The following is a 10,484-nucleotide window of genomic DNA, read 5'->3' as shown; positions in this document are numbered from 1 at the left end:
CCCCCAAAAATGTGAGGGTTGGGGATCGGGTGGAAGATTAAAGTGTTCAAAATCTGAATCCCGATCCCAATCCGCCCACTTCCAGTTTAGCGGCGGCAGGACGGGGAGGCGGGCAGCCAATCCGCTCCCAGGAGGCAGGTTGACACTTTAAATATTATAATGAGGCTGTGTGCCTCACTTTGAAGCTCCATTTTAAATGTAACTCTGGGCGGTTGGGTTTCCCAGGCCTCGGGGAACTCGTCAACTAAAGGAAGGCGAGGACTGTTGGATCCAGGACTTTCCACTTACCTGCTGGATCCAGTGTCCCTGCTTCACCCATCCCCTGCAATTCGATTCCTTCCGACCTCTCCCCCACCTGCCCCCCCATGAGGCTTCCGACCTCCGATCCCCTCCAGCCTCTGATCCCCGGCTCCCAACACCCCACCGACTTTCCGACCCCCATCCCCGCCACCACCTCCAGCCTCCGATCTCCGGCCCAAACCCCTCTCTAACCTGCAGCCTTTCGACGCCCTCCAACCTCCATCCTACCGACCCCACGCTCCGATCATGGCCTTCCAACCTCCCACCTTCCCCCCCCTCTCTGCCGCCTGGTGCTTCAGGCCTACTCGCCAGCCAGCCAGCCAGCCTCTCCACCTGGCTGACTGCTGGCGGGAAACAGAGAAGCAAAATGTCAAAAAGGGCCTGAGGGAAACCCGTTTCCCCGGGTTTCCTGAGTGGAATCAAGACTGCCCCCCCACCCCCCGCTCCCTATCCAACTCCAAGTTATTAAAGTTCCAGTCCATGTGTTTAGATTGGTGGAGGAGCAAACTCCAATTATGATAATTGGCAAAAGAAACGGGGCGGGGAGATGAGGACAATTCTTTTTACGCAGCGAGTTGTTACAATCTGGAATGCACTGCCTAAAAATGGTGTTGGTAGCAGATTCAATGGTAACTTTCAAGAGGAAAATGGCTGTATACTTGAAAAGGAAAAAACTGCAGGGCTATGGGGAAAGAGCAGGGGAGTGGGACTAATTGGATAGCTTGTTCAAAGAGCAGGCACGACACGATGGGCCGAATGGCCTCCTTCTGCGCTGCAAGATTCGATGAAACTGATACAGCGACCTGGGATTTAGTCTTTTTGGGGGCCCCGGGGAGGGAAGGGAGGAAGCGTTGGCTTTAAATTCTACTTAAAAAGGAGGCAAGCCCACAAACCTCGTGAAAGACTGAGCCATATGACAATATGATTGGATTCCTTCTGCTATTATTTGTAAGCTTTGATCCACACCTGTGCCTCTGGCATAAGGCCATGACTACAAAGCTCACACCTGGGATTCAGCCAAAGTTGAAGAAAAAAGAACTTGCAGCTCTCAAAACGTGGCGGATCCATTTTAAATGGTCATCAACACATTGCTGTTTGTGGAAGCTTGCTGTGCGCAAATTGGCTGATGTGTTTCCTGCATTACAACAGTGACTGCACTTCAAAAGTGCTTTATTGACTGTAAAGTGCTTTGGAACGTCCTGAGGTTGTGAAAGGTGCTATAGAAATGATATAAGAATTCAAGTGGTCTAAGGCAGGGTACAAAGAAAGGGCAATTTATTTTAATGTTAGATAATCACAATGAACATCCGTTATTACATCGCATTTTATAACATAGAATGGGATTTTCTCCAATCTGCTGGTGTTGTTATTTTCTGTTAGTATTCAGAGTGCTGCCATTAATAGTTGTGTGATTTATGTTTTGAAGCTATCCTAAATCAACTCATACAGTGCTAATTGAGGAATAAGCAAATTATCATTTCATAATTAGGCCCACTTACATCTCCATTTACACCAAATCCAGAGTCTCCGGTAAAGTCTGTCTGCACACTTTGGTTAATCATTCAGAAGTCTTGATCGCCACTCAGATCCATCGGTTATGTTGGGCTGCGGAGAAGATTGCCTCCGCCCGCGAGTTTAGTTCTTTCTTGGTACTATCTTGAGGATCACTCCCTCTTTCGGTCCAAGAATTCCCAATGATTTTATCTGCACCGGAATCTAAAAAGAAAAGCGTGTGATCACTGATGGCAGATTGAGCCCAGGCGACAGGGAGTATATGAGCAGGTAAATATTATAGATTCACGCAGCACAGAAAGAAGTCATTCAGCCCATCGTGCTTGTGCCGGCTCTTTGAAAGAGCGATCCAATTAGACCCACTCGCTTGCTCTTTCCCAATAGCTCTGCAATTTTTTTTCTTTCTAGGTACTTATCCAATTCCCTTTTGAGAATTATTATTGAATCTGCTTCCACCACCCTTTCAGGCCGTGCATTCCAAATCATAACAACTCGCTGCGTAAAAATAATCTGCTCACCTCCCCTCTGGTTCGTTCGCCAATGGTAGAGGAATTGCACCCTATGTTTGAACAGGTTACGTACATAGTCCTCCACCTTGCTTCTTTTAATAGGCGAGCAGAAATTCGCCTTGTGACACTCACAAATGGCTTAACCCAAGGGAGCAAGTTTCTGCCCCCTTTCTCCAGGTTTTGCTGACATAACCTGGGCCCCGAGTGAGATAACCAGCAAGAAGCGGGAAAATAGCCCTGCAGTAATGGAATACAGGGAGCAGAGAGAATCAGTGAAGCGCTTCACCTGCGGCCCTTTCTGCATTTCGAGTCACAGTAATCTTGGGAGGAGCTGTAACTTGGTTAAGAGTCAAATGCTGTAACACAGACAAGCTGTCGTTGGGAAAATGTTGGAGTCCATTATTAAAGAAGCAGTAGCAGGACATTTGGAAAAGCATAATTCGGTCAGGCAGAGTCAGCATGGATTTATGAAGGGGAAGTCATGTTTGACAAATTTGATGGAATTCTTTGAGGATGTAACGAACAGGGTGGATAAAAGGGAACCAGTGGATATGGTGTATTTGGACTTCCAGAAGGCATTTGCCATATAAAAGGTTACTGCACAAGATAAAGGTTCACGGGGTGGGTGGTAATATATTAGCATGGATAGAGGATTGGCTAACGAACAGAAAACATAGAGTCGGGATAAATGGTTCATTCTCAGGTTGGCAAACAGTAACTAGTGGGGTGCTGCAGGGATTAGTGCTGGGACCCCAACTATTTACAATCTATATTAACGACTTGGAAGAAGGGACTGAGTGTAATGTAGCCAAATTTGCTGACGACACAAAGATGGGAGGAAAAGCAAGGTGTGAGGAGGACACAAAAAATCTGCAAAAGGACAAAGACAGGCTAAGTGAGTGGGCAAAAATTTGGCAGATGGAGTATAATGTTGGAAAGTGTTAGGTCATGCACTTCGGCAGAAAAAAATCAAAGAGCAAGTTATTTAAAAAAGAAAGATTGCAAAGTGCTACAGTACAGCGGGACCTGGAGGTAGCAGCGTCGTTCGTGAGGCGGTGTGAGGAGGCCTAAAAAGGCCTGGCAGGAGTTCGTGAGGCCAGACGGTGTAGCTGCAGCAGGGAGAGAAGGCAAAAAAGTAGAAAGAAATCGAAAGGTGACGTCACAGCCAAGGGAGTAAGTGATTGGTAAGTAGTTTTTCTTTTTCTTTTCTTTATCAGTAAGTAACCTTTAGCATTGTTGTTGCCAAATTAAGTTTATCTAAGGGTTAGGCATGATAGGAGAGCTCAGACACATGTTATGCTCCTCCTGTACTATGTGGGAAGTCAGGGACGCTTCCAGCGGATGCACTTCCTGACGGCTACGTGTGCGGGAAGTACATCCGCCTGCAGCTCCTGACAGACCGCATTGCGGCACTGGAGCTGTGGGTGGATTTACTCTGGAGCATCCACGATGCTGAGAATGACGTGAATAGCATGTTTAGTGAGTTGGTCTCACTGCAGGAAAAGGGTACACAGCCAGATAGGGAATGGGTGATCAACAGGAAGAGCAGTGCAAGGGTCCCCTGCGGTCATCTCCCTGCAAAACATATACACCGCTTTGGGTACTGTTGGGGGGGGATGACTCATCAGGGGAGGACAGCAGCAGCCAAGATCTTGTCACCGTGGGTGGCTCTGCTGCACAGGAGGGCAGGAAAAAGAGTTGGAGAGCTTTGGTGATAGGGGATTCAATTGTAAGGGGAATAGATAGATGTCTCTGCGGCCGCAACCGAGACTCCAGGATGATATGTTGCCTCCCTGGTGCAAGGGTCAAGGATGTCTCGGAGCGGGTGCAGGACATTCTGAAAAGGGAGGGTGAACAGCCAGTTGTCGTGGTATATATAGGTACCAACGATATAGGTAAAAAACGGGATGAGGTCCTACAAGATGAATTTAGGGAGCTAGGATCTAAATTAAAAAGTAAGACCTCAAAAGTAGTAATCTCAAGATTGCTACCAGTGCCACGTGCTAGTCAGAGTATGAATCACAGGATAGCTCAGATGAATACGTGGCTTGAGGAGTGGTGCAGAAGGGAGGGATTCAAATTCCTGGGACATTGGAACCAGTTCTGGGGGAGGTGGGACCAGTACAAACCGGGCAGGACCAGAAATAATGTCCTAGGGGGAGTGTTTGCGAGTGTTGTTGGGTAGGAGTTAAACTAATATGGCAGGGGGATGAGATACTTATCCAGGGAGACAGAGGGAAGTAGAATGGGGGCAGAAGCAAAAGATAGAAAGAAGAAAAGTAAAAGTGGAGGGCAGAGAAACCTAAGGCAAAAAGCAAAAAGGGCCACATTACAGCAAAATTCTAAAGGGGTAAAGTGTGTTAGAAAGACAAGCCTGAAGGCTATGTGCCTCAATGCGAGGAATATTCTGAATAAGGTGGACCGAATTAACTGCGCAGATAGCAGTTAACGGGTATGATGTAATTGGCAACACGGAGACATGGCTCCAGGGTGACCAAGGCTGGGAACTCAACATCCAAGGGTATTCAACATTTAGGAAGGATAGACAGAAAGGAAAAGGAGGCGGGGTGGCATTGCTGGTTAAAGAGGAAATTAATGCAATAGTAAGAAAGGACATTAGCTTGGATGATGTGGAATCGGTATGGGTGAAGCTACGGAATACCAAGGGGCAGAAAACGCTAGTGGGAGTTGTGTACAGACAACCAAACAGTAGTAATAAAGTTGGGAACAGCATCAAACAAGAAATTAGGGATGCATGCAATAAAGGTACAGCAGTTATCATGGGTGACTTTAATCTACATATTGATTGGGCTAACCAAACTGGTAGCAATGCGGTGGAGGAGGATTTCCTGGAGTGTATTAGGGATGGTTTTCGAGACCAATATGTCGAGGAACCAACTAAGGAGCTGGCCATCCTCGACTGGGTGATGTGTAATGAGAAAGGACTAATTAGCAATCTTGTTGTGCGAGGCCCCTTGGGGAAAAGTGACCATAACATGGTAGAATTCTTTATTAAGATGGAGAGTGACACAGTTAACTAGGGTCCTGAACTTAAGGAAAGGTAACTTAGATTGTTTGAGGCATGAATTGGCTAAAATAGACTGGCAAATGATACTTAAAGGGTTGACGGTGGATAGGCAATGGCAAACATTTATAGATCACATGGATGAACTTCAGCAATTGTACATCCTTGTCTGGAGTAAAAATAAAACGGGGAAGGTGGCTCAACCGTGGCTAACAAGGGAAATTAAGGATAGTGTTAAATCCAAGGAAGAGGCATATAAATTGGCCTGAAAAAGCAGCAAACCTGAGGACTGGGAGAAATTTAGAATTCAGCAGAGGACGACAAAGGGTTTAATTAAGAGGGGGAAAATAGAGTACGAGACGCAGCTTGCCGGGAACATAAAAACTGACTGCAAAAGCTTCTATAGATATGTGAAGAGAAAAAGATTAGTGAAGACAAACATAGGTCCCTTGCAATCAGATTCAGGGAAATTTATAATGGGGAACAAAGAAATGGCAGACCAATTGAACAAATACTTTGGTTCTGTCTTCACGAAGGAAGACACAAATAACCTTCCGGAAGTACTAGGGGACAGTGGGTCTAGTGAGAAGGAGCAACTGAAGGATTTCCTTATTAGGCAGGAAATGTGTTAGGGAAATTGATGGGATTGAAGGCCGATAAATCCCCGGGGCCTGATAGTCTGCATCCCAGAGTACTTAAGGAAGTGGCCCTAAAAATAGTGGATGCATTGGTGATCATTTTCCAACAGTCTATTGCCTCTGGATCAGTTCCTATGGACTGGAGGGTAGCTAATGTAACACCACTTTTTAAAAAGGGAGGGAGAGAGAAAGTGGGTAATTATAAACCAGTTAGCCTAACATCAGTAGTGGGGAAAATGTTGGAATCAATTGTTAAGGATGAAATAGCAGCGCATTTGGAAAGCAGTGACAGGATCGGTCCAAATCAGCATGGATTTATGAAAGGGAAATCATGCTTGGCAAATCCTCTGGAATTTTTTGAGGATGTAACTGGTAGAGTGGACAAGGGAGAACCAGTGGATGTGGCGTATTTGGACTTTCAAAAGGCTTTTGACAAGGTCTCACACAAGAGATTGGTGTGCAAAATCAAAGCACATGGTATTGGGAGTAATATACTGACGTGGCTGGAGAATTGGTTGGCAGACAGGAAGCAGAGAGTCGGGATAAATGGGTCCTTTTCAGAATGGCAGGCAGTGACTAGTGGGGTGCCGCAGGGCTCAGTGCTGGGACCCCAGCTATTTACAATATACATTAATGATTTAGATGAAGGAATTGAATGTAATATCTCCAAGTTTGCGGATGACACTAAACTGGGTGGCGGTGTGAGTTGTGAGGGGGATGCTAAGAGGCTGCAGGATGACTTGGACAGGTTAGGTGAATGGGCAAATGCATGGCAGATGCAGTATAATGTGGATAAATGTGAGGTTATCCACTTTGGGGGCAAAAACACGAAGGGAGAATATTATCTGAATGGCGGCAGATTAGGAAAAGGGGAGGTGCAACAAGACCTGGGTGTCATGGTGCATCAGTCATTGAAAGTTGGCATACAGGTACAGCAGGTGGTGAAGAAGGCAAATGGTATGTTGGCCTTCATAGCTAGGGGATTTGAGTATCGGAGCAGAGAGGTCTTACTGCAGTTGTGCAGGGCCTTGGTGAGGCCTCACCTGGAATATTGTGTTCAGTTTTGGTCTCCTAATCTGAGGAAGGACGTTCTTGCTATTGAGGGAGTGCAGCGAAGGTTCACCAGATTGATTCCTGGGATGGCTGGACTGAGGAGAGACTTAATCAACTGGGCTTTTATACATTGGAGTTTAGCAGGATGAGAGGGGATCTCATAGAAGCATATAAGATTCTGACGGGACGGGACAGGTTAGATGCGGGTAGAATGTTCCCGATGTCGGGGAAGTCCAAAACCAGGGGACACAGTCTTAGGATAAGGGGTAGGCCATTTACGACTGAGGTGAAGAGAAACTTTTTCACTCAGAGAGTTGTTAAGCTGTGGAATTCCCTGCCGCAGAGAGTTGTTGATGCCAGTTAATTGGATATATTCAAGAGGGAGTTAGATATGGCCCTTACAGCTAAAGGGATCAAGGGGTATGGAGAGAAAGCAGGAAAGGGGTACTGAGGGAATGATGAGCCATGATCTTATTGAATGGTGGTGCAGGCTCGAAGAGCCGAATGGCCCAATCCTGCACCTATTTTCTATCTTTCTATGTACTTGTGCATGAAACACAAAAGGTTAGTATGCAGGTACAGCAAGTGATAAGGAAGGCCAATGGAATCTTGGCCTTTATTGCAAAGGGGATGGAGTATAAAAGAAGGGAAGTCTTACTACAGTTATACAGGGTATTGGAGAAGCCACACCTGGAATACTGTGTGCAGTTTTGGTTTCTATATTTGCGAAAGGTTATAGTTGCTTTGCAGGCAGTTCAGAGAAAGTTCACTAGGTTGATTCCGGAGATGAGGGGGTTGGCCTATGAGTAAAGGTTGAGTAGGTTGGACCTCAGTGGAATTAAGAAGATTGAGAGGTGAACTTATCGAAACATATAATATTATGAGTGGGTTTGACAAGGTGGATGCAGAGAGAATGTTTCCACTGATGGGAGAAACTAGAACTAGGGGGCATAATATTAGAATAAGAGGCCGCCCATTTAAAACTGAGATGAGGAGACATTTATTTTCTCAGAGGGTTGTAAATCTGTGGAATTCGCTGCATCAGAGAGCTGTGGAAGCTGGGACATTGATAGGCCAGTATCTAACCCCCTGCACCCAGTGAACGGCCAGTATCTAACCCAGTGCACCCAGTGAAAGGCCAGTTTCTAACCCCCTGCGGCCAGTAAAAGGCCAGTGTCTATCCCAGTGCACCCAATAAAAGGCCAGTTTTAACCCCCTGCACCCAGTAAAAGGCCAGTGTCTAACCCAGTACACCCAGTGAAAGGCCAGTGTCTAACCCAGTGCACCCAGTGAAAGGCGAGTGTCTAACCCAGTGCACCCAGTGAAAGGCCAGTGTCCAACCGCCTGCATCCAGTGAAAGGCTAGTGCCTACCCGAGTGCACCCAGTGAAAGGCCAGTCTCTAACCCAGTGCACCCAGTGAAAGGCAGGTGTCTAACCCCCTGCACCCAGTGAAAGACCAGTGTCTAACCCAGTGCACCCAGTATCTAACCCCCTGCACCCAGTGAAAGACCAGTGTCTAACCCAGTGCGCCCAGTGAAAGGCCAGTGCCTAACCTCCTGCACCCAGTGAAAGGCCAGTGTCTAATTCAGCGCACCCAGTGAAAGGCCAGTGTCTAACCCGCTGCACCCAGTGAAAGACCAGTGTCTAACCCAGTGCACCCAGTATCTAACCCCCTGCAACCAGTGAAACACCAGTGTCTAACCCAGTGCGCCCAGTGAAAGGCCAGTGTCTAACCCAGTGAAAGGCCAGTGTCTAACCCAGTGAAAGACCAGTGTCTAACCCAATGCACCCAGTGAAAGGCCAGTGTCTAATCTCCTGCACCCAGTGAAAGGCCGGTGTCTAACCTCCTGCACCCAGTGAAAGACCAGTGTCTAATTCAGTGCACCCAGTGAAAGGCCAGTGTCTAACCCGCTGCACCCAGTGAAAGGCCAGTGTCAAACCCAGTGCACCCAGTGAAAGGCCAGTGTCTAACCCCCTGCACCCAGTGAAAGACCAGTGTCTAACCTCCTGCACCTAGTGAAAGGCCAGTGTTTAACCCAGTGCACCCGGTGAAAGGCCAGTGTTTAACCCAGTGAAAGGCCAGTGTCTAACCACCTGCACCCAGCGAAAGGCCAGTGTCTATCCCAGTGCACCAGTGAAAGGCCAGTGTCTAACCTCCTGCACCCAGTAAAAGGCCAGTGTCTATCCCAGAGCACCCAGTGAAAGGCCAGTGTCTAACCTCCTGCACCCAGTAAAAGGCCAGTGTCTATCCCAGAGCACCCAGTGAAAGGCCAGTATCTAATCTCCTGCACCCAGTGAAAGGCCAGTGTTAATCCCAGAGCACCCAGTGAAAGGCCAGTTTCTACCCCCCCTGCTCCCAGTAAAAGGCCAGTGTCTATCCCAGTGCACCCAGTGAAAGGCCAGTTTCTAACCCCCTGTGCCCAGTAAACGGCCGATGTCTAATCCAGTGCGCCCAGTGAAAGGCCAGTGTCTAACCCAGTGCACCCAGTGAAAGGCCAGTGTCTAACCCAGTGCACCCAGTGAAAGGCCAGTGTCTAACCCAGTGCACCCAGTGAAAGGCCAGTGTCTAACCCAGTGCACCCAGTGAATGGCCAGTGTCTAACCCAGTGCACCCAGTGAAAGGCCAGTGTCAAACCCAGTGCACCCAGTGAAAGGCCAGTGTCTAACCCCCTGCACCCAGTGAAAGACCAGTGTCTAACCTCCTGCACCTAGTGAAAGGCCAGTGTTTAACCCAGTGCACCCGGTGAAAGGCCAGTGTTTAACCCAGTGAAAGGCCAGTGTCTAACCACCTGCACCCAGCGAAAGGCCAGTGTCTATCCCAGTGCACCAGTGAAAGGCCAGTGTCTAACCTCCTGCACCCAGTAAAAGGCCAGTGTCTATCCCAGAGCACCCAGTGAAAGGCCAGTGTCTAACCTCCTGCACCCAGTAAAAGGCCAGTGTCTATCCCAGAGCACCCAGTGAAAGGCCAGTATCTAATCTCCTGCACCCAGTGAAAGGCCAGTGTTAATCCCAGAGCACCCAGTGAAAGGCCAGTTTCTACCCCCCCTGCTCCCAGTAAAAGGCCAGTGTCTATCCCAGTGCACCCAGTGAAAGGCCAGTTTCTAACCCCCTGTGCCCAGTAAACGGCCGATGTCTAATCCAGTGCGCCCAGTGAAAGGCCAGTGTCTAACCCAGTGCACCCAGTGAAAGGCCAGTGTCTAACCCAGTGCACCCAGTGAAAGGCCAGTGTCTAACCCAGTGCACCCAGTGAAAGGCCAGTGTCTAACCCAGTGCACCCAGTGAATGGCCAGTGTCTAACCCAGTGCACCCAGTGAAAGGCCAGTGTCTAACCTCCTGCACCCAGTGAAAGGCCAGTGCCTAACCTCCTGCACCCAGTGAAAGGTCAGTGTCTAACCTCCTGCACTCAGTGAAAGACCAGTGTCTAACCCAGAGCATCCAGTGAAAGG

At 48.1% G+C, this 10,484-nt stretch overlaps 1 protein-coding gene across 5 annotated transcripts in view; it reads right to left on the bottom strand.

Moving 5' to 3' along the window:
- Window positions 1-1,563: 1,563 nt before the first annotated feature.
- The window catches only part of tbxas1 (thromboxane A synthase 1 (platelet)), a 329,644-nt gene continuing 320,723 nt past the window's right edge, over window positions 1,564-10,484 (bottom strand). For all 5 annotated transcript variants that reach the window (XM_070900690.1, XM_070900689.1, XM_070900693.1 and 2 more), the window contains one exon: window positions 1,564-2,016. In XM_070900690.1, the coding sequence (XP_070756791.1) occupies window positions 1,936-2,016 (81 nt within the window). In that variant the 3' untranslated portion in view covers window positions 1,564-1,935. The remainder of the gene's footprint in view (window positions 2,017-10,484) is intronic.

This window comes from Pristiophorus japonicus, chromosome 15 (assembly GCF_044704955.1).
Source record: "Pristiophorus japonicus isolate sPriJap1 chromosome 15, sPriJap1.hap1, whole genome shotgun sequence".
NCBI classification, from domain to species: domain Eukaryota; kingdom Metazoa; phylum Chordata; class Chondrichthyes; family Pristiophoridae; genus Pristiophorus; species Pristiophorus japonicus.
The sequence above is the reverse complement of the archived record's forward strand: the minus strand, read 5'-3'. Positions and strand labels throughout refer to the sequence as shown.